At 37.4% G+C, this 23,768-nt stretch overlaps 3 protein-coding genes across 7 annotated transcripts; 2 read left to right on the forward strand and 1 right to left on the reverse strand.

The window, feature by feature from the left end:
* Positions 1–1,510: 1,510 nt before the first annotated feature.
* Positions 1,511–4,300, forward strand: LOC143459003 (plasmanylethanolamine desaturase 1-like). Of its 2 annotated transcripts, none has more exons than XM_076955941.1 (5): positions 1,511–1,838; positions 1,917–2,036; positions 2,339–2,572; positions 2,675–2,864; positions 3,092–4,300. In XM_076955941.1, exons 1-5 carry the CDS (start codon positions 1,778–1,780, stop codon positions 3,216–3,218), a joined length of 732 nt encoding a protein of 243 aa, XP_076812056.1. In that variant the 5' UTR covers positions 1,511–1,777; the 3' UTR covers positions 3,219–4,300. The 2 variants fall into 2 exon arrangements, with proteins under 2 accessions (XP_076812056.1, XP_076812057.1); XM_076955942.1 differs by having other exon boundaries at positions 2,675–2,868; positions 3,092–3,227.
* Positions 4,301–5,069: 769 nt separating this feature from the next.
* On the reverse strand, positions 5,070–12,576 carry LOC143459002 (DNA (cytosine-5)-methyltransferase 1-like). Its single transcript, XM_076955939.1, has 8 exons — positions 12,308–12,576; positions 10,509–10,742; positions 10,253–10,433; positions 9,817–9,993; positions 9,307–9,584; positions 8,860–9,009; positions 8,584–8,690; positions 5,070–8,504 (listed from the first exon to the last, which is right to left on the reverse strand). The coding sequence occupies exons 1-8, from the start codon at positions 12,395–12,397 to the stop codon at positions 5,546–5,548; spliced, it is 4,176 nt and encodes a 1,391-aa protein (XP_076812054.1). The 5' UTR covers positions 12,398–12,576; the 3' UTR covers positions 5,070–5,545.
* Positions 12,577–13,687: 1,111 nt separating this feature from the next.
* On the forward strand, positions 13,688–23,338 carry LOC143459352 (TAR DNA-binding protein 43-like). 4 transcript variants are annotated; one of them, XM_076956469.1, is made up of 6 exons: positions 13,688–13,804; positions 16,798–16,944; positions 17,643–17,824; positions 21,982–22,119; positions 22,380–22,539; positions 22,622–23,338. In XM_076956469.1, exons 2-6 carry the CDS (start codon positions 16,851–16,853, stop codon positions 23,086–23,088), a joined length of 1,041 nt encoding a protein of 346 aa, XP_076812584.1. In that variant the 5' UTR covers positions 13,688–13,804; positions 16,798–16,850; the 3' UTR covers positions 23,089–23,338. The 4 variants fall into 4 exon arrangements, with proteins under 4 accessions (XP_076812584.1, XP_076812583.1, XP_076812581.1 ...); XM_076956468.1 differs by lacking the exon at positions 13,688–13,804 and adding an exon at positions 15,145–15,271; XM_076956466.1 differs by lacking the exon at positions 13,688–13,804 and adding an exon at positions 15,966–16,118.
* The last annotated feature ends 430 nt before the right edge of the window (positions 23,339–23,768 follow it).

The following is a 23,768-nucleotide window of genomic DNA, read 5'->3' on the forward strand; positions in this document are numbered from 1 at the left end:
CGAGAATATGCTTTATGAGTAGGTCTATAGTTTGCATTTATTTATGTAGAAAAAGTTGTGAAAAAATTGATCTGCGAAACGTTGTCTAAGTTATTGCATGGGTTTTGGCAATCGTATACAGTTAACATAGAAAAAAAGAAGAATGAAGAGTGACACATATTGCGTTTTTATTCAAAATTAAGTTATAATCCATATATATAAGAACCAGAATAAATCAGAAGCTGTGAGGCCAAATAAAACTTTTTGCATTCGAAAACAACACTTTGTTACTACAGAACCTATTAAAGATAAACGTTTTAGTAACATGAAACATGAAAAAAAACGCAGAATAAAACTGCATTTAACCTCGGTCCCTTTAAGTTTCTATTGTTTTGCAGTTGTTGATTACTTATCCTTTGGTTAATTTTATGGGCATGAGCGTTTACACATGATCAACTAAGTATAGCATGGTAGTGATATATGCCGCCCGACAAGCTAAGAAAAAGAGCTTATCGCGGCGAATCCCAGCAGGTTGAATGCCCGCGGGAATGGGAAGATTATCCAACTACAGCGCTGGAGTAGACTATAGGGCTGACTATTAATTGAATGCGGAGTGGCAGGAAAGTTTTGCTAGAATTCGTCGTTTTATCAGTGACGCCATATCCCAGTCAACCGGACTTCCGCTGATGACCAGGACAGCCTGAGACTGGATACGACTTAATCGCTTACGAACCGTCGTCGGGCGTTTCCGTTCAACTCTGTACAAAAAGGGAAATTCTGAAAGAAATAGAGTAAACTGTGCGGTTGGTGAGTGTGGTATCAGTGGTGGAGAGTCTGTGATGGGGCAAACCGCAAACAATCCATTTCATCCGCTGTTCTGTCCTCCACGCTGCCCACGAAATGCATGACTTGCGGGATTTGGATTGCAGGCACGACCCAGGGACTGCTCGTTTTCTGGATAATATTAAACCTTCTGGAAACAAATTTCAAAATGATATTCACGATTACAAATGAACTGGTGTAAACTTGTATTGGAGTGCGCAGACTTGTTGCAATAAATGGACTAGTTTCCACGAACAGATTTTTTTGCTAAAATAATCATTTTAGTAATAATCAATGTTTTTTAATGCATAATTTGGTTTAGGCCAGGCCATCGCTAGGACCGCTCTATATTTCTAATTTCCAGGGATGTTTCAGTTCGTTAATCCGTTCTTGACGTCAAGGCTACTGTAGATAAGTAGACGTGGGGACAAGTATAGACTTAGACCTGAAAAGGGCAAATTTTCCCAAACTTGAGTTCAAACCCAAGACCAGCCAAACCCAGCCCGACTTTTTATTCTGGTGTTTACTGAGTTTATGTTTATTATGCAGTCAAAATATGCTTTAACATCAAAAGTAAGACTAATGTTCTTTCCTGCGCTCGTATGTGAGTACAATTGTCTGCTAACCTAAGTATAGGCCTAATTGCAATCTTCATATTTTATGTGCGTATAATAATTTAATTTGTTGAATATACACTTTTTACAGGGTTACCAACTGTCCTAACATAGGCTTTATCCACTGGCCCTTAACATTTATAAAAAACGCTGAATAAAATAATCCAACATAAGCTACTTAAAAAGCTATGAAAGTGATAAACCTTCAAAACTGAATGAAAACTGAGTTTTAAAAACTATTTCACCTGATTCGTGACTTATTTTGGAGTGGAACATTTGTTATTCAACTCATAACTTAATTGTTGATCCTGCAACCTACACACTGAACCCGGGCCGCAGCAAGTTAACCAAAGAAAAGTGTAATGCTGCAGGAAGAAACCTTCGAAAAAAAAGATTATGCCAGCTATTTACCTTATACGAAAGGTATACTTGTTATAAGCTAACATGTAATTGTTTCTTCAAATATAGTTTAGGAAACGCATTTGTTTGTATGTCTGACAGGAAAGCGCATTCAAGAACTGCTCAGTATTTCAATTGTTCTTGTGCTTCTAGCCGGCCACTGCGTCTTCATCATCTGTAACTTCAAAGCAGAGTTCACCATTTTTATTCTGCCTTGCGCATGTAAGCGAAATGATTTTTGTTTTGCAACTTAACAGGATAGCGGTGATGAGATTTAAACAGTTTTCTCAAACCAGTTAATATCAAAACGAGCCATCACGATTAATGGTCGCTGGCTGCTTTAGAAGGCTTCATAGAACTAGTACCTAAAATTGTGATTACGACCACTGCTTCAAGTTTGTTTCTGGTTTCGAAAGTACATTAAAAGCAATTTTTACTATCATATATTTTGCTGGATATGATATCGAGTGCTACTTAAGCTTCAAATAGCAAACTGCAAAAATGACCTCATAGACCTTTTTCAGTCGCCGGCCTCCTGATCGCCGATTTTGAGTCGGGTTTTGTTCATTGGTTCATGGACACGTACGGGTCAGAAAATACGCCAATATTAGGAGAAACGATTCTTGCTTTTCGGCAACATCATCGATATCCAATTGCTATTACATATAACACAACAATTCGCACGTTTGGCGACCCCGCGGCAAGTTGCCTGCCGCAGCTGTTGTGGTCTACTTGGACGATCAAGCATTTTAATGGAGGTACATTAGAACGAGAAACATTTTATTTTAGCAAGTCTAATATATAAATGTATACAGCAACTAGGCCTATAGTCAACATTAACCACTTGTCGTAATTCGCAGACGCTTTTAGCTATTTTCTTGTCCTTTTCGTGTTTGCTTGGTGTAGTGTCGGATTATGGGTTAATCAGATCCACCAGTGGTCGCACACCCACAATAAACAGATACCAGCAGTTGCCCAACTTCTTCAGAAAGTCGGACTCATCGTTTCCAAGCAACATCACCATAAACATCATATATCTCCTCACACATGGTAGGTTCGTGTCACTATGGGTCACAAACGTCACTAACGCTTTCTTGCTTTGAAGTGTAATCAAAAGCTTATTTTATTGGCAAGTCAAAGTCCTTTTGAACACTGAAAATATTTCAGCTTACAGCACAGTCGGCGGTTGTGTCAATGCGTTTCCGCTTCATTGAAAATCTTGTTTTCATTTAATAACGCACTTGGTTGTCATTGGAAACTAATCTGATGCTTTTCAGCGATTACTGCATCGTTTCTGGGATCATGGACGGTCCACTAGCGGCGCTGAAGTTCTGGAGAAGAATGGAGAATATTATCGAATATTTGACAAGCGTGAAGCCGCGTTCTGAATGCAAATCACACTGAGCAAGAATCTGCTTTTGCTTTATGACTATTGCACACTGTTCCAATATGTGTATATTTGCAACGCAATTTGTTTCAAGCTTAACGTGCCCTTGCAGTGGAATCATGTTTTTTAATAGATTAAATTGTCCGTAGTATAGTCTAAAAAATGAGACCGCTTTAGGAAAATTGGATTTGTCCAAAGTTATTATTGTTATTGCACAGAAAATCTGCGCGGCCGACCCTGGTCTGTGAGTTGGCGGGATGAAATTTAAAGTGGCGTCTGTTCTTTGACCTCACTGGTTACTCGACCGACCTGGCTTGTACAGCCTATGCTTATACGGTGAGTTATGAGAAATGCTGTGAAGCAGAGCGATGATTCATTTTTATGCGATAGTCCACGTTCTTATTGTTAACATATTTAGTAACAGTGTAGTATTTTATCCAGAACAGTAACTTTTGCTCAGTAGCCAGTGACGTATCATGCACTTTCCTGACAAATGGAAAAGTGGTAACAGATAGGAAATAAAATAGTTTAACTTTGATAGGTAGAAACCACGATGTTTTTCGAAAAATCAAATGCACATAAAGCCTTTGTATGATGCAAGAATAAATAATTATAAAGCACGCAGCTTAAACTGAAAACAATCGCTGCATGGTCCCTTCAAAAAACTCCTGTAGTATACCTTGTGCGCTATTGTGAAAAGCATGGCATTCTACTGTACCAAACGTGACCAGTATATCAACAGATTTTTAAGTTTATGTATTTCAATAACGTACACAAAGTAATGTATAGCCGTGTATGCTGTAAGTGTAATACTGTCCTGTTTCTTTTGCCGCTTAACCTACTTACCTTAATAGTGTGGGGATGGTGGTGCGGATTGCTTTTAGGTTGGCCTAAAGCCAAGACTATTAGTCTTATTGTTAGACTCTTATAGACAATTGTCTTTGATTCCGTTGCGTTTGCTGTCTCTATGATGTTTCTTCAAATCAACACCAACTTCATAAAGTCTAATTGTTATATTGTCCGAATAGGTTGTATCAAATTAGAAACATTTACACCATCTTTCCACATTTAAACAAAGCTATAACTCGAATTCAGTAATGATTCCAATTCCGAATAATTCAGCAATAACTTCAATTCAGCAGAACAGAAGTATAGCTAAGAGCGACAAAAGATCAGAGAGAAGAGCTTTAGACCAAACATTAGGTTTTATACTCCCATATTTTGACCAATGGGCGAGTGCCAAACTAGCCATACAATGACACGTATCTACGTGTCCATGTTACATTCTAAGCTTTTATCACAAAGAATTAAAATCGATTTTGCACCGGGTACAGAAAACCACTTGACACACTTAACTACGTCACATGTCGATTTGGAACTACGATTGAATACGGATTACTAGGAACAATACATTCAAATTTGTATAGAATTTAACTGGAGACACAAAAATTGCTTAACAAACGCCAATTATAGAACTTGTTTAATTTGATTATATCCAAACGCCACAATAGTTTCGCAATTTACTAGATTTAACTGACGTATTTTCAAAGTGTAATACGCTTTTGCTGATTAAAAAAGTATTTATTTTTGAAAAACATGCTACGGTAAGTATGTTTTATTTTAGACAGACTTGAAAGCAATAGTTCTGACCGATGCATGGATTGTTTTGTACATAATCATTACGTTCCGAGGAAACTTATTTTTGGAAAATTTATCAAAACAGATTTATCCTTGCTCACTACGGCTTTTATACTAATAATGTAGACCGCGGCACTCGTAGTTACTGATTCGATTAGCCAACTGGCTGATTACGTTTGGACCATGAGGAACATACTGGAAGCTTTTAGATTTGAATAAAGCAAACGTGATAGTTGAGACCAAGTGGTGTATTAACATCAACACATTTCCTCTTTAAACAAAATTATAATATAAAGGATGTCAGCAAAATACAAAGAGAGCACAATTTTGTCAAAGTGGGATTAAAACCAGTAAAGATATTGACGACTGGCGGTGCTGATAGCTACCGGTTTAACAGTTATAGATGCATAAAATCGCTACAAAAATGAGTGTATAAAAAAGTTCAACTCCATGTAGAAATTTCTGTTCCAATAAGCAAAAAGGTAGTGACGCCACAAAAAACTCAAAGCAACGTTAGCAAAGTTTGCGTTAAGCAACCAATTTCAATTAAGCAGCAATTCAATAGTTCGAACAGAAATCAAAGTTTTACGCATCGGAGCCAAGGATATTACAACGAGCAAAATTTTGAAACACGACTAAACTTTATGCACAGCAATTTGATACAAAGCTAGCTTGGCAAAGCAATTACAGAAACCTGAGCAGAACTCTATCCGCTCATCACGGGTGCTGCCGGCTCGTTGCTCTTACTAGACTCGTGCGATATTTTCCACAGCAAACACTTCTTTATTTCCAATCCAATCGCTTTCGCCATCGGTGGCGGAACGGCGTTGCCCACTTCTCTATGCTTATCCATTATCGTTCCAAAAAATCTGTATGTGTCCGGAAAGCCTTGAGAGCGGGCGCATTCGCGGACACTGACCACTCGGTCTTGTTCAGGATGTAGGACCCTGCCTTGTTTGCCCATTGGTTCCGGATTGGTGACTGTTGTGCTGAAATATCCATTCCAGTCAAGACGTCCGTACAAACCCGCCCAGTGATTGTGGCGATTACCTGTATGCGGCAAGCACCATGGAATTAGGGTGTTAAACTGGCGGTCAAGTGGGTCACATGCCGCGCCGGTGGCACATGCACAAACGCCACGAAGTGCGCCGGTTGAGCTCTTGCCTTGTTTCTTGTCACGATGTTCATAACGAAGAAGTTTTGTCATTGTTCCATCTGACAATTTCACTTGTTTGTTTGGCAAATCGCGCCAATCAGCCCCAGGGAAAAGCGGAATTAGTCCCATGCGAGCCGCGACCAGTGGACTCATATCCTTGCAGATGTGATCCCGGAGAACATCCTGATAACCTCCTGCTCGGATCATTCTCTGAAAATGACTCTGACTCTCGCCCCGATACGACATTTCCAACTTTGAATGGCCATTTGGAATCCTAGGTAAATCTGACATCGTATCACGGACAGTGATAGTGCGGAAAGGTGCAGAAAACACACGGGTAATATTGCTTGTTATCTTTTTCTCACCAACCTGTGCTGAAATACTGCCACCTCGTGCTGAAAAAGTATGCAATGGTTCTGGGTACAGAGGCAAATTTTCACCCGGAGCAGCAGCTAAGATAATGGCACGGCGCCTGGTTTGGGCCACCCCATAATGCCCAGCCTGAAGAATGCCAAATGTGCACTGGTATCCCATCTTTACAAGGGCTGCAAGGGTAAGCTTTAGCACCATGCAGTTTTTAAAGGATACAAAGTTGCGGACATTCTCGAGAAGGAAAAATCTTGGTCGATAGTAGTCACAGTAAGAGAGATAAGAGACCACTAGGGAATTTTTAAAGCGAGAATACTCCCTTGAATTGAATCTGTTCATTCCACTGAAGCCTTGGCAAGGAGGTCCTCCGCAGAGCAAATCAACATCACCCTTTTGGGGTAGACGTTGGCCACAAGCACTTTTCTCTTTACCGGACATAACCATTTCAAGAAAAACATTGCAATCTTCGGTAAACACTGTAGCACCTGGGTTATTTAACCGAAACGCTTGCGCAGCGGGTTCCCAAAGTTCGATAGCGTACGAAGATTCAGCGATGCCAGCCTGATGAAAACCTTCTGATAAACCTCCGCACCCTGAAAATACGTCTAATGTGCGTAGCTTGCCAAATGTTGCTGATGCTTCCTCACTTTCAGCGTTATCCTTTTTCACAAGTTCTTTTGTCCATTTCTTTGTGATTTTTGTGAGTTTTGTCTTCACTTCGTTATACCCTTGAACCATCTGGTTAATTCCAGATCGACGAGACTTCAGTGGCGGCTCAACGAATGCTCGCGCATTCGAATCGTATCCTTCACTGAAATAAAATCTATCGTGACCTTTTCGAGAATATTCTGATGGAGAAACTGTCAAATCATATTCGCATTCCACCTGACATTTTCCGTGAACTTGAGACAAATCAACTGTGGCCTCCTCATCAGACCAATACAGTAAGTTAAGATCACTATAATAAGTGGACTTCAATGATTTGTGGGTGTTCTCTGGCCTATAGAACTTAGTTACTTTTAGCTTCACGTTGTCAGATTTACTGGAAGCCGGGCAGTAGATTGAAATTATTCTGGCAATTCTAAAAGGCTTGGCCACGAGTTCATTGCTGCCTTTTACATATGTACTTTTACGATAATACTCTGGATATTCATCTTCATCTAAGTTTTCAAGTAGAGGAGCGCTTGCTTTCTTCTTTGGTGTGGATGCAGATGTCTTGAAACTGAAGGCATCTGGTGGAAGGTAAACACAATCTCCAATGGAATACTCGACACCATTATAAGCCGCGGCACTATACAGAATCTTCCCGGAATCTTTTCTGATTTCTTTTTTCGCCTTTGGAATTGCTTTCTGCTTAATATTTTCCAGTCTGAAGCAAGATGCGCAAAAACCTGGTTCATCTTTTCCATTTACTGGTGGCGGATCCTCAAATCTTGCGTGCTCCGGATTATACCATTTCTGGTAGTAGAAACTCGTACTTCCGTCACATTTGGGAAACTGACGATCTTCCTCTACTCCGCCCATGAAGTACCAATTGTTATGTGGAGGTCGATGATGCACTTCAACTTTCGAGTTTACACATTGTACGTTTAGATCTTCGCATTCGTCGACTAAGAATAATTCGCCTGGGTCACCGGCCTCCTGAAGAACTGTTTCCGAGGACCTTAAAAACCAGTCAACGTGGATCATCTTCTCTCGTTTCTTTTCTTGCTTTGAATCAGTTTCCCACATGTAAGCCAACAGACCAACGTATGGCTCTTTTCCTGACTCGTCCGGTAGCACTGAGACATAATCGCCCACTTCATATAAAACTCCACCTAGCTTGAAGCTCTGATAATACGTGCATTGATCCTTGCTTGTCACTACTGGCTCACCAATCCATTCCACTCGGGATTTCGTGCTGCGTTTCACTTTGTGGGCACTCTTGGTTGGTGCAGTGGGTTTGGAAGGTTCCGCAACAACTTCTTTTTCTTCATCAACATCTTCCATGTTTGAATCATCTTGATGAACTTGCAAATTTGGGCATTTTCTCTGGACACACGCTTGCTTGGACCGGCCCGATCCACCGAATTTCACCATGTCTTTACAGGCACTGCACTCACCACAATCTGGCTTCAAACATACCTCACAGGTCCCACATCTGAAATGTACACCAGCATGATTAAAACATTGAACTTAATTGCACTGCACATGCTTATTAAAATTTTTTTTTTTGATACCTATGTCTTCTTATTTTATGTCCTGTAGTGGAGTCAACAGTGTCTTGGAAAAACTGTTCCATTATTTCAGCAACCAACCTCGTTGTTGTTGCCTTTGTAGAAGACGCCTACAGTGCAAAGCAAATTATGATGTGAATGATAAAATTATGAGTGATTTTAGGATCACATTCACTAGGTCCATCATAGAAACGGAAAAATACTTAGTTTAAATAAGAAACATGTAATGCACGACTGCACCGTGCACAAGGTGGCGACTTTCAAAATTAACTCGATTACCTTAACATGCTTCTTTTCTTTCACTACCAAATTTCTGGCAGCTCTTCTTTTTCCCAATGTTACACCAGCTAAGTGAATAAGATCTCTCATGCAAGGAGTACCAATTAAAGCGTCTTCTGCTTCTGTTCGTGCAGAATCATACGATTCCACCTGGAGACAAAATTTGCATAAACTACTTCAAACCCTGTAAAAAAGTTAATTGCTAAAAACACAATCATTTCGTCCGCAAATTCATCAGTTAATGACATCTTTTTTGACAAGTGGTAAAACTAAAAAAATGCTAATGTTCCCGAGAACTATCAGACATAAAGGTTATCATACACCTAGAAATGTCGTTTAACAATTGTAAGCTGCAAATTGTTTCAACCATGTCTGAGCAATGATGGTATAAAAATACCAAACTAAGATTTTACAAAATAACAACAGATTATAACATAAAAATATTACTTGCTCAACAACAAACTGAGCATGACGAAGCAAAGAATCCTCAGTAAATTTTGCAATGGCTAGGGATGCTGGTGGAATAGCAGTTTGAATGCGATTCACTAAATCTTCATACACAGACGCTGGATTGTCAGACAAGAATTCAATAACGTTTTTGCTCATATAAATTTTCTCTTGCAGATTTGTCCAATAGTTTTGATAGATAGCAGCTGGTTCCATTAGAAAGTATTCGGCGAATGCCGTTGAAAATCCGACCAACGCACGCTCTCCTCCATCGAAACCTAGAACAAATGTGAATGCAAAAGAAACACAAAACTATTTTTGTGCAATTTGCGTTGGTCATTCTCAAAGCAATATCAATCCGATTAAAAGATTTACTTCCACATTTTGATTTAAAACGATGAAATAAAAACACAAAATTTGGTGCACACTCTGTAGTCTATACCTTGTGTGTTTATTCAACGTAAGTCACTATTCTTTCTATTTCATAAGTGTTGAAAAATTATTTCTAACCTGCTGTCCACCATTCATTGATTGGCCCAAATCGCTTTCCTGGTACGCCGTTATCAGTGCTTGAATCTTCGTCGTAAACAGGTTTGACTACGCCACTGAAGTAAAGCTCAATGTTCTTTTCAATTAAACCAGCATCAAATGAACAGAGGTGAGTGTTTTTATCATAAACACAGAAATCTGCAATGCATTGAAAAAAAATGTAATACAAATTAACAATCTATACTTTAACAACCTGTTTTGGCCAAACTCGGACCCGCAATGAGTGCCATGATTATGATATTATGAGACACGATAAAGCTTTAACTACAATATCACACAGACACACTAAAACACAATTATATAAATTCCAAATGTAAAGAAGGGCAAAGCTAATGCAAACAACTTTCATATTAGCGAAATGAAAAGTAAAATAAATGACAAGAAAACTTTTGAAAACCTGTAATTTTATGCTGAGGACGTCCAGTGTCTTCATTGCCCACAAACACGGAAAGTGAATCATGCGTTAGTACAACAAACTCCTCTTCCGAACCGGAAGGATCACCAGGATACAAGGCAATATCCTCAAGGAGTTGTTTACATTCCCGGCATTTTGCTGGTGTAAGCCTCGGCTTGGTGGACTAATGAACAATAAACGGCAACGGTGAATGTTGTTTCTTTACCTTGACATGAAACTTCTGCCCATGCATTAACACCTGAACTTTTGTTGTTTTCTCAGTGGGTCCACTTTGAACACGATTCGTTGGTTCTTCATTTTCTTTGTCACTTGCACTGCAGCCAGGAGCATCCTGAGGAGAATGAATTCTAGCTCTCTTTCCATCTGGACTTGCACTTTCATGATTGCTATCTTCATTATCGTTTGTCTTTATAGCTTCAACTGCTTCAGACTTTCTTTTTGCTTTGTGGCCAAACATTTCCATAATACTTGCCTGTAATGTAAATTTATGTAGATCATAGTAACTAACTTGTTCATAGAAGATAGTTCATATATTATATACAGTAGATGGCACAAAGTTCAAAATAGATTAGCAGGACTTGCACAAACACAAGCTCGATAACCAGGCTTGGGCAGAGAGGAATCATGACTTGTGTGTATTGTTTTAGTAACATATTTTTGTGTGTTATTGTGTTAAAACTTTGTCTTCGAAGTTTATATTTTTGTATGTGAACTTTTATTGCAAATGATTTGGTGTCTACCTTTTATGCAGTTGTTTTCTTGCCTTCATTAAGTTTAATTAGTTAATTTCACAGATTAATTTTGCTATTATGCTCCCACTCCCACTTAAATTGACAGACGTTAAAATTATATACTGTTTTAATATATACATAGAAGCCAGTTTACTTATGCCACCAAAACTGAATTTACCAATGCCAATTAAAAAATGTATCACACAATGAAGTATAAATATACCATGGCTGATTAAGCATAAGCCTGTATGGGAAGCTTGTATTTTAGCACAGGAAGATTAATGCAGAAAAATATAAGGTCAATGTTTTATGCTATGCCAGTGTTAAAACTAATTTTCCACAATTAATTCCTATTTTAACAAATGGAGCCGATTCTAAGGACGGTAGCTTTGCCCTGCTTATCGGTGCCATTGCCACCGTCAAGTTGCAACTGTGAAAAGATGAAATCAAAGAGAATTTTATTACACTCGCAATCTTTGTATGCTTGTTTCTAGTGACATTTTCTGATGCCACGGCAGAAAGGCTGAAGCTGATATTTATTCCAGTGGCATAACGACATTTTCTCTTTTGCCATGCTGGAGGTCTCCAGCGTATCATCAAACTTTCCAGTATAGGTAAGCAATGCAAAACTAAACATAGCATTTCTAGAAATAATGATGTCTTAAAGGCAAGTAATTCTACACATATGCAATGAGTTGGTGGTAAGTTGTAACAGGCAGGCCAAGATACCAGTAACAAACTTTACAAACATACTGGCTTGCTTTACAGTACCATACAATCAATCAATTTATTTCTCGTCAAAAGCACGATGGGGACGAAAAAATCGGGTCTAGTATACGAGTGCACAATCACAGGATGCCTTTGTACACTAGAACTGTCAAACGCATCTGAATCAACGTACAAATTAAAATCTGGTACGGTTTTCAGTACGACATTTTTCAAATAAATATCTTCAAACATTTAAATGATGTTTTCATAACCATATTTTCTTTCATTGGTGTTGGTATATACAGATTTTCATTTTGCGATTTGACAAACACTTTTCATCGTTAAAGAGATGAAAACTCTCTTTTTCTATCAATCTTTCAATTCATAAGCAAATTTGCTATATTGTATAAGTTACTTTTTGTTGAAAAAAAATATTTTACCCATTAAAATAAAGTCATTACAAGGCTTAGGTTCTTACATACGTACAAGTATAGTGTCAAGGTCAAGCGCATTAGCGCACACTGCAACTTGGGACTATTTGTATCTCCATTTTGTAGCATTCAGATCGTAGGCAGAGTTAGCAATTGAATCAATATACCTGTCGGCCAGAAGATCCACCGTTGGATTTACGTTGTTTCTGGGGTGTGGGAGAGATAACTACCGACGATGTAGAGCTTTCCCCGAGCATGTTCCTCCGTAGTTTAACCAGTGATTACCAAAAGACGCGTAGTTGCAGACTTAAGCTATTTAACCACAAAAGTACATCCTTTATGTTCGGCTACTTTTACTTAAATGTATCAAAGGTAAAAGTTCTAACAGACTGTCTATATAGTAGCTACCGTACACTTATTTTATATTAACAAACCGGTACTGTAAACATCTGGCGGGAAAGTTATCACAATGTTTCTTCCCGCAAAATCATTCATGCGTGACTACCATGCACGTGACCGCACCAATTTCTGTATCCAAACATTATTTAGTCAGCGCTTTACTTACAGATTATAATGGTTAAGTAAATTGGTAATTTTTCATCTGTCATAATTCATGACAATCATGGCGGAGTGGTGAGCGTGCCTGGTTCGTAAATATTAGAGCTGAGCTCGATTCCCCATTGTGCTACCTTCGTAATAACCTTGAACAAGGAAGCTGGCTTGCTTCTGTTCAGTTAATTCTAGTGAACAATTCCAAATTCGGAAAATATAATAAAGAAGAAGTAAAAAGGTATTTCCAACTAACAAATGAAACTAACTAAAATGAATAAATAGAAGAAAATTGCAATCGTTTTATCTAGCAAACTATTCGAACAAAATCGTCGCCTGTCCGTCCAACAATTGGCTCCAACTCCAACCTGTGGTTTCCAATGTTTCTGCTTTTATGTTTTTATTTAAGCTTCATCAAGTACAATAACAATTTCTAAATTTACATTGAACATTGCCGTTTGCGTTATGAGATAATTAAATAACCGCCGTTATAAATTAACTATGAAAATAAACGAATTTTCCGTAACTCCTCACTTTCCGATAGAATCGACGATTTACTAATAAATCTGGTGTCCGATGACATTCCCTAAATTTATGTTATGCTTTGTTTACTGTTTGTGTTGATAGGAATTGTAGCCTATACTAGCTGCCTATCCTAATAAACAAAGTCGAAATTAGAAGTTAAAATAGAGAAGTTAAAATAGAGAAGTTAAAATAGAAGTAGTTAAAAGTAGTAGTAGTAAAACTAGTAGTCAAGTAGAAGTTAAAATGTTTAGCAAGAAAAAAGAACTCCATCTCACAACTTTGACAATTCGACAGATGACTCCACCGCAGGAAAGCAGCCTCTGATTGTTTTAATAGTGACGTAATAAACTATTATATTGCGTTGTACGACATTGTGATGATTGGATTTACCGTGAAGTAAACTTCTCAGAAACGATTCGTCCATTGGCTAGTTAAAAAGCCATCTAATTTTGAAATGCTGTAGCAAAATAGAGCGACCGGATAATCGAATGCCGGTTAATCGAGGGATGGATAATCGAGGAAGCATTGTACAGACAACAGTCGTCCGTGCACAACATAACTAGGCCTATAGACATATGGTCGTAAAAAAGGTGATTCTCTTACTTTTGCGCTCCCATGTTAGGATCAAATATTGAGGAATTATCATGTCATAATTTATTTTTTATTACTTAATGATTCAAGTCGGAGTGCAAAAGTAGGAAAGACTCCAAAAAATATGGTGTAAATTTTAGTGCAAACAGCAAAGATGGGGTGAAAAAGGTTTGGCCGCCACTAGCCCTAGGTCTATTTCACCGGAAAAATCATGTGTTTGAAGCTATGTTTCTCAGTTTCTTATTAACGTAATGTAAGCTATTTAAATGTTATGATATAGCCTATAGGCCTAGTAGGGTTACCATATCTGAAAAAGTGAAATTCCTGACAGTTTCAATGACCAACTTTCGCAACACCAAACAGGCACTATACGGCATTTTACAGTGTTTTTTCATCTTACCAATCCAAACGCTTATTTTTTTCACAAGACAGCACCACTGCCACAAAGGGAAAAAAGCACAAAATTGCCACATTTTTTTCGTCCAACAACTTTCTGTATTATTAATATTAGACCTTTTTTTTTTCACTTAATGAAATTAAGACCAATTTTGCTACATTCACTACCTAAAAGTTACAAAATACAAAGATAGTTCTGCTTACTATAAAGCAAACAGCAAAATTGATTCCACAAAATAAACTAGTCTAGCCAAATGACTCGAAAAATAAAAAAGCCAAATCGCATAATTACCAAATAATGAAAATTACTAGGCTATGTCACAAAGCAAAGTTAACTAAAAATCACACTAGACTGGTGTTGGGGCAATGTCTTATAGCCAGTAGACTTAGAAGGAATTAGGCCTGCATCTCGTCAGTAAATTTACATTTTCAACAGAAAAAGAATAAAAAAAATTGATTCTTTAGCACTAAAATTCTTACTGTAAACATATTGCCAGTTAGATTTCATAAAATGCATTCTTCAAAAATCCTGGACATTTAAAAACTGTTTACTTGTTCCATTTCTTCCTGATGCAGAATTAAACACTAAAATCCTGGACTTGTCCAGGAAAATCCTGACGTATGGCAACCCTAGCCAATAGTAACCAAAATCTACCTTCTAATCTAAATTTAACTCCAATGAAACCTTAAACAGCTAAAATCAACTTTTTGCGTACCCTATCTCCCAACCAAACCGCCTACTGTATCTTTAACATTTAACAACAGGCTGCGTGAGCAACATAGCATGAAATAGTTACTTCATAAAGGCTGTTAACACAGTGTCGTGCTTCATGTCAAATGTAATCATGCATTGGGTGGCCTAGTCGCCATAGCCCTTTTTGTCACAGCCTCTTTCACGTTTTTTTTTTCAAAGATGTAAACTTCATTCTATATCCAGCTGTTCTGTTGTGAGCGTAGGCAAGTGTAGAAACACACAACCAAATACTGGCTCAATTTATAATTGAATATATTGTGGTTTCATAATGCGGTGATGGAAGGTGATGTTTTCTTGGTGCAAAACTTGAAAGAAAGTACGTCAAAAACTGTAACAAAAATTCTAATTTTTATATTAAATAGACAATGTACACTTAGTATGGGCTATTTGAGAGTGCAATTGCAACTTCAGTACCGTATATCTGTTTTAACTGGTAGCCTAGGCTGAATACCATGTATTAGTAATACCATATCAGCACAGTTCAAGCAACAATCATGACATCCTATTTATATCTTCTTAATCTCTTTGCACAAACAGTCAGTGATTCTGAAACCTAAAGCCCAAACAGCTATCCTAGCTCCCTACTGCAAAGAATTGCTGTTTTTCCCAATATTTTGTATCAAGGGTCACCAAACTACGGCCCGGTATGCTACATTAGTTTGTCTGGCTCGCCTCACTGTACCATAAATGAGCTTATAATATTGAGACGTTTTGATCAAAGCATTAACCTGGCCCACGACCATCAGTTCTCATGCTTATATGGCCCTGTGTGAAAAAAGTTTGGTGAAACCTGTTCTAGGTTATACGTATTATGTTGGCGAAGCACAAAGCTTGGCATTACATTTATCTGGCGCGCTGAAAGCAAACTTCTCGATGTGGCCTCAGCTTTCACGAACATCATCAGGAGTAATTTAGACTTTATGGACTGGTGAGAACCGGTTGACTCTTTATAAGGTTGCATTGTCTTCTCTGTAGCGCTTTGTCAAGTCAGATCAGATGGTGCATATGAAGTCAAATATTTATTTTTTCAGCTTTTAAAAGTGAAATTGCTGTATTTTGCAAATTTAGAATGTTGTATGTTAGAATTGCTGATGAACATGATAATGAAGCAATTGAAATACCCACTGAAGAAAATCTAACCATACATCTTTCATCCATTACCGGTAAAAAGTAGCATCCAGTGAAACCGCTGGCTAGTGGAAAGTGTGGCATGTGCTATTTTCACCATTAATATACTGATATTTGCACAACAAAATAATTTTGGATAGAGTAACGTTAAAATTTCATGATATTGGTGCGGCTGACACTAATAGATTAAAATGGTTGGCTAATAAATCAACCACACAAAGCAAACTCTTATTGATAAATCATTTGTGTGCTTGTGCACTGTCTAGCTTGTTTACATTTTAAAGTGACTAACAGTGCTAGTATTACCCTTTACTGTAGTATGTTGCTGTTTTAAAGTGCGTATTTCATTGGAGATAAACTTGGATTTTCTTGGTGCACACCTAGCATAGTTTACTGCAGGTCTAATTGACTTGGCACAAATTCAATTTTTGGCATTGAACAAACACGTTTTTAACAAAAACTGCCCGTCTTGTCATACTTTTTGCTCTGGAAGTGTAATGTGTGATGGTTGGAAGGTTAGAAAAATGTAAAACTTACAAGTTTTTGTTTATGGAACAACAAATCCTATGGGGTGACATATCATACCAAACCACACTCAAATTTCCTTTGACTTATGTAATATCAGTTTATAATATGACTAAATTGATTATGGTTTTTACTTTGCGCCGTGGTTTAATTAATTGTCAACATGATTTCTTTGTTTTATGTTTCTAGCTCAGTTTCCTGGTGCATGTGGCTTGAAATATCGAAACCTCGACACGCAAACCATGAGAGGGGTAAAACTTGTGGATGGGATATTGTATCCACCTCACGACGGTGGTGTTTGGAAAGATAACTTGTACATTGTGGTTTATCCTAAAGGTAGTTCATATTAAATTTGTGTTTGCTTCTCTGTTTTTAATAAATGTAGGCCTAATTGCTTTGTATCTTACATTTTTTGTTCATGTTGGTGATAATTAATTAATAATGGTATGTAATGTTGTTTATAAAGTAGCATACCCCAAATGCATTGCGTTTGCTGCATGTCTTCTGTGTATCATAAATTATTGTCTACTATTGTCACAAACAATTAGGGATGCGCCGATACGAACCCAAACCCGAATAGATTCGCCAAATATCGCCTTTATGGAAGATTCGGACGAATACTAACAATGGCGAACCCGAATACAATATTACTTATAAATTTACTGACTTGAGTTAAAAATAATGGTCTAGTTTCCCGACAAAGCTAAACTAGGGTTAACAATACTTACAATGAAGGTCGTTTTCTTAACGATTTTGCTTTTTCAATCGTTTTTTAAACACTATTTTTTGAAAGAAAGCTACTTTTTTAACGATTACATCATTTTACAAGCAAGACTTGACAACTTTTGGATGAAATTTTATTGTTTGGTTCTAATACGAATAGATTTGGGATTCGTTCTTGTTGACCTTCATGATATTCGGGTTCGCATGAACCCGAATAATCTTCCTCGCGGCACATCCCTACAAACAATCTAAATTTCTCTCGCTTGGTGTTGATATTATACCATATGCATAACCTACCGGTATATCGCAAGTTAAGGTAATGCTCGTTACAGATAATAAACGCAAAATGGAGGACGAAGACAGTCAAAGCATTCGAAGTAAACGACCTGCACAAAAATGCTCAGATCTTATTGTGCTGGGACTTCCGTGGAAGGTCGAAGAGAAAGACTTGGAAGCTTTTTTTGCGCCATTTGGTGACCTGGTCATGACCATGGTAAGATTAATTGAGATAGGTTTTACACCTGCTCTATGCTTGCAGAGTTAGTTCACTCTCTGAGCTATCCCTTATAGTAGAAATGATTTCAATGTTTATGCTATCACTTCTAATTTATTTACGTAATCCTGGGGTGCTCAACTTCAAAGATTGCCAGGTGAAAATAATGGACTACTAAAATAACTTTCAAACAAAGTTCTAATACCTTTAGTTAAATTTGTTCTTTGTACTAGCATATAAAATATCAGTTGATTTTGAATCAACAAAGATTTACGAATTGGCCTCCTTTTTAAATGAAGAAAAACAAACAATTGGCAAAAATCTAAACAACTTTCAACTGGCGTGCAATCTACTTCTGGTAAATACATTTGCAGTTGGCTATCGATTGGTGTGTAGGGCACCCCTGATATAATATTTAGATAAAGATCGTTGCACTTAATGTGAGTTATATCTGCAACGGTATTATCATGGATCTTTATATGATTCTGCTGAAAACTGTATGTAGTTGTTTACATGAAGTGGCTGTAGTTTGGTTGCTTATGAGTTTTGATTTGCTAATATGTGAATTTTTTGTATGTTTTTGCGCAGATTATGAAGTTGTTTGTGCTACTGTTGTGTTTTTGTGTATGCACAGTACTTAAACTTTCATCTATGTCACATATATACATTTACCAATCCTTACAGGGGTGTATGATAAGAAATATTTGTGGCCTGTGAGGCAGATATAATTATTACTTTGAAGTTTTTGATAAACCCTAATTTTGATCATGTGTTGTTGCTTTGCGTATAAGTTTCATAATAGCTCATGTCACAATGGTTTAACTTTAAACCTTGCCTGGCATAGGAACCAATTTCCACGTTACTTGACATTTATCGAGTATGTATGTGATGTAAGAGCAAGTTTCTGCCGATGCACTCTGTCATTTAGTTTACCAGTAACTGCCAACGAAGTTTGCTTTTTGGCTGCTGGATGTATGGTGCTGTGGGTCAGTAGTTTTTAAATACTGGGCGTTATTCTGTATGTACACCTGCTGTGAACAATTGCCTGATCTGTGAAACATGAAAGACTATTAATGATTTCGTCTCGAAAGCTTGATTGTGAAAGAGACAAACATGGTAATTTGAAGTGGTGGTGCCCGATGTGTCTGAACAGTTTGGCTGGTTGATTGACTCAGTGACTCCATCTTAATTGGTACGTATTTTTCACTTGCGTGAAGTAAGTCTGTTTATTATGGATCATATGGAAGATTACTTACATATTGGTGCAGACGAAATTGAATGATCGCATACTCATTGGTTTAACTCACAAAATTGCATGATTTTAAAACCTCACATTAAGAAAATATGTTCACCAATAAATTGCATAGCTCGGTACCAAGTGGTTGTTAAACTAAATGAAGCTCCTGAGCTTGACAAGTTTCATGCAAGCATTACTGAACCCTTCATCAAAATTCAAGAATTCACGTTACGTTTGAATTAAACTGCCAACCAAATGTTAACTAGATTCGGTTTCCAATTGCGCTACCATTGTAAAGCCCTTGGGTAAAGTATTAACAACGCTTGCTTTTGTTCGATGGTCCTTATAAATAATTCCAAATTTGGTTTTTGTGTGTCTGTTGGAACTTGCACCAAGATAAGTGACCATGGCTCAAGCAATGAAGAAGCATCGGCGAGTTTATGTCGCGGAGAAACTTTCCTTATTCCGAGGATAAAGATCGTGATAGCATACCTGTTTGTTGGACTACTTTCTTATGCCATTCACATATAGGTTTGGTTTGGCCTATTGCAGTGGTTCCCAAACTTTTTCAGCTTGTGGCACACTAGAAAAATTATAAAACGCTCGCGGCACACTTACAAGAGAAGAAAAATTGCTTTAAAAATTTATTTTCACGTGTTCATTTTCACAAGGCATGCGATGTATGTGCTTATTTATCAGCTATTGAAGCAGTTAGAGCACTTTTAAGTCGCATATGCTTGTCTGCATGCCTTATTTTAAATATTTATACAGTTCTTTCCCAAAATTCCAAAAAGATTCGCGGCACACAGTTTGGGAATCGCTGGCATATAGGCTAGTTTTAAAGCTTTGTTGCTGATTTTATGAGTTTGTACAATACTTTGTATACTAGCAAATGGAGTGTTACTGCACTTGAAAATATCAACGAAAAAGTTGTATTTGTCGATCTCATCCATCTCACAACAGTGCAAGTAAGCGAATGTACAAGTTACTTCAGGTCAAAATGATCCCACGAGTAACATCGGTCCCGGGAAGTTGGCAGTAAAGTTGAATAAATATACTTAAAAACATGCAAGAATCATTTTAAGCAAATCATTGAAGTTTCATTTAATCATTTTCAAGTTGACATGGAGTTAATACTCGGATTGTGCAAAACCAATAAAAAGATGTTTCAACAAATTTTATTTCATTCATTAACCTCAATTTACTCATAATTTCCAATTCTACATCGATAGGAGAAAAGCACAGGGCTTTGTGTCTACAACAGCAGGCTAGTAGTTATTAACTAGGCTAAATAAAGCAAGGAGATAAGCTATCGCCTTATCATGACATCAACATGATTCGTTGTTTTGCTGTCGTTTTCCCTTTGCCACTTTAACATTCTGTCACTTTCTTTTTAATGACAGTCTTATTCATGAAAACTATATTGACAAAACTGGATTTGTTTAGTGATCACTGCACATCGAATGTTAGAGATGAGCTTGCCTCTACCATGACTCGACGCGAGAGTAAATGGGAAAATTCCAAACTTGCACAACCAATCAGCAATTAATAAAGAATAGCTGAAAATCGGAACGAAGTTCTAGGAATGCTACGAAAAAAACTGTTTCCCGTCAATAAGCAAAAATAGTACAAAATAGATTGAAAATTTACAATAGTAAAGTCTTAAGATATCGAGATAAGTTAACAGAGGTGAATTTCATCCGCATCGTGTTCATCATCTGTACTACATTTTTTTCTATACACGTATAGTTTCACAGGTCACAGGTCTTTGTTAAATCCCAGAGTGTGTTTTACTGAACTCCTGGGATTTGACCAAACCTAGTTTAGTAACCACTGGCACATAACCTTAGATATATTTGAAAATAACAGAAACCAGTTTATTGACTGGAAATGCTCAATCCTCTTTAGATCTCAGTTGTATACTGTACTTGATTATTTGTAAATGCTAGTTACTTGTTGAAAGGAAATTGTAATCATGGATACTAACTTCAATTCTTGTATGAATTTTGTAACGTTTACTATTTTGCAATAGGTAGCTCACATGACTGTTGTACCCAATACAAGGTTGAAAGATGAGTGTTTTAAGGCATGTGGCGTCCTATGAAGTAAACAATTGTCGCCACAAATTGTTATTTTAAGTTATTTTTAGCTGTATAGCTCTTGTGATTTGCGTTTAGGAGGTCTATGGCCTAAACTAGCTTGGCAAATTGATTATGCGATCAACTAGTTTCGTCTGCACAAAGAATAGTTAATGCTGCTTGTTTACTTTTATTAGTAGGTTGTTTTTGACTGTACCATTTGATGCGTAGGTGTTTTAGAGAAAATTTACATTTACTTCACTAAAACTACTGCAATCAACAGTTATTATGTATGTATTACCTTTAAAACTCATCTTACCCTTCTGTGATGTTCAGATGTAATTTGGTGTAAACATGTACAGGAATTCTAGAAAATATCAACCCACTTTTTGCGTCAACCTAAACTGTATCCTTTTTTAGGTTGATGTTCAGCATGGCAAACGTGGATTTCCTGTCACAACTGCAACAAGATTTAGAATTACTTAAATAATCCTGTCCACTTGTATGTGATTGCAAGGGATGCATTGTAATTGTCTGCATACAGCATCTCCATTTTCTTCGTTTACTCTATTCTTCCCAGTTTCATCTTCATTGTTAATTTGTTTTAACGTATTCTGTGCCGCTGTTGAAATGCTCATGTTTTTTATCATCTTACAGTGTTCAATGGTTTTCTGTATCACGCATAGTTTTACCATATTTTTTCAAACCATTTTAGCTGTTCAACTTGTCAATTCAATTTTAGCTGCAAGTAACATACAAATAGCTTGTTAATTATATTTTTCAACACATTTCATTTGCCATTGAAAAACACTGTGTCACAAAATATATGTTTCTTGTGATAGATCAAACGTGACTCAACGGGAAAGTCAAAAGGATACGGTTTTATCAGGTTTTCCAACCATGAAGCCCAAGAGGCGGTAATTGGAAAGCGACATTTAATCGAAGGCAGATGGTGCGATGTGAAAATTCCTCATTCAAAAGTATTTACAGTAGTATTTTATATAGTATAAAAGTATAGGAGAGTTGAAACTGCGCTCTTATACCGAATTGTTGCAACATTAACAATTAGTGCAGATAGCTTTTTATTTTATTTAGTGCTAACATGTTTCGGACCTTCCATTGGTCCTTTCTCAGAGTATGAAGTAGTGAATGCTTAAACTACTGTATATACTCTAACACACTGACCAACAGGTGACACAAACACATTCTAACATTAATTATCCTATCATGTTCTTGACAGGAACAACCAAAGGCAAGTAGCAAAATCTTTGTTGGGAGGATCACTGAAAGAATGACAAAAGATGAACTGCGCGCATACTTTGAACAGTTTGGTGCAGTAGATGATGTCTATATCCCGACACCTTTCCGAGCGTTTGCGTTTGTCACATTCCACGACAATGGTGAGACAGTAATTTTCTTTACCAGTGTTAGTAGTTGCTTAAAAGTGAAAACACTTAATACAAATCAATGATTTCTTGCCAGCCGTGGCTGAGAAACTGATCGGTGAAGACCAGGTAATAAATGGCGTCAGCGTCTACATCAACACAGCTGATCCCAAAGGTACAAAAGACCAACAAACAAATCGACAGCAATCTCCCCAAGAAGGAATGCCATATCAGCATGGGGTAGGTTATGGAAACAGAAGCTCCGGCTTTTCGCCAGACCAAGGCCGGTATTTTGGTGGGAATAACTACAACCGCGAGAGTTCCTTTTCCGGAATGCCACCGCAAAACTCAGGGTCAGGTAATTTTGGTAACAACAGCGGTGGATTTAATATGATGAATCCAGCTGTGCTGGCAGCGGCATTGGGATCCTGGAACAATATGTTAAACGGAATGTTTAACGGCGGCGGCGGTGGTGGTGGTGGTAGGGGTTCTGGTTGGCAGAACAATACCGATATGAAAAAAGATGGACCTAACTGGAACAAACCTGATGGAAAATGGTCGTGAAATGACTAGTGGGAAACAGAAGACACTTTTTATCATTGCTGTAATAGTTGTGTACATCTGTAAATGGTTGTAATCATGGTCATTGACAGTCCATGTATATAGTGTTATGAAAGCACTGAAATCTGAGGCACAAACCAATTTTGTCTGTAGTGACACAATTATTTCACCAGCGTTTTGTTTTTGCAGTTTTTCTATGGTTTATAGTTGATGTTATTGAAGTTTCATGGTTAATAAATGACAATCAACATCACCTATTTTATGAATTGCTGACATATGTAATTTGCTGTTAAATAACCAACAAGAAAACTGTGACTCAGTGTAAAAAATTTCAAACCCAATAACAATTTAAATGGGGGTTTTAATCTGGAAAGTCTGACTAGTAATTGCATTTGATGTTAACTCTAAACTCTCTCAAGATTGGTAACCGAGTGGTTAGAGTGCTGGGCGTACAATAATGTGACTCATGTTCGATATCTAGTGGCGCTACCATTGTAATGCCCTTTAGCAAGGCATTAACGATGCCAGATGAAAAGTTCAAATTCTACCAATATCTTTCACATTAAACCAAATAAAAACTGTCTATCGAAACTTGCATTAACGAGTTCGAGTGATAAGCAATGATCGGCAAGCTTAGCCATGCAAAGATTTTCTTCAGTTCAAGGATAAAGATTGATACGTTA

This window comes from Clavelina lepadiformis, chromosome 5 (assembly GCF_947623445.1).
Source record: "Clavelina lepadiformis chromosome 5, kaClaLepa1.1, whole genome shotgun sequence".
NCBI classification, from domain to species: domain Eukaryota; kingdom Metazoa; phylum Chordata; class Ascidiacea; order Aplousobranchia; family Clavelinidae; genus Clavelina; species Clavelina lepadiformis.

Coding starts and splice junctions, on each gene's coding strand:
- LOC143459003 (XM_076955941.1), top strand. CDS start 1,778: ATGCTGCAGGAAGAAACCTTCGAAAAAAAAGATTATGCCAGCTATTTA. Junction 2,037..2,338: donor TTTTATTCTGCCTTGCGCAT/GTAAGCGAAATG, acceptor GACCTTTTTCAG/TCGCCGGCCTCCTGATCGCC. Junction 2,573..2,674: donor GATCAAGCATTTTAATGGAG/GTACATTAGAAC, acceptor CGTAATTCGCAG/ACGCTTTTAGCTATTTTCTT.
- LOC143459352 (XM_076956466.1), top strand. CDS start 16,025: ATGTTGTATGTTAGAATTGCTGATGAACATGATAATGAAGCAATTGAA. Junction 16,945..17,642: donor CATTGTGGTTTATCCTAAAG/GTAGTTCATATT, acceptor GTATATCGCAAG/TTAAGGTAATGCTCGTTACA. Junction 22,540..22,621: donor TGTCACATTCCACGACAATG/GTGAGACAGTAA, acceptor ATTTCTTGCCAG/CCGTGGCTGAGAAACTGATC.
- LOC143459002 (XM_076955939.1), bottom strand. CDS start 12,397: ATGCTCGGGGAAAGCTCTACATCGTCGGTAGTTATCTCTCCCACACCC. Junction 8,691..8,859: donor AAGAAAAGAAGCATGTTAAG/GTAATCGAGTTA, acceptor TTTGCACTGTAG/GCGTCTTCTACAAAGGCAAC. Junction 8,505..8,583: donor CATAAAATAAGAAGACATAG/GTATCAAAAAAA, acceptor TGTACATTTCAG/ATGTGGGACCTGTGAGGTAT.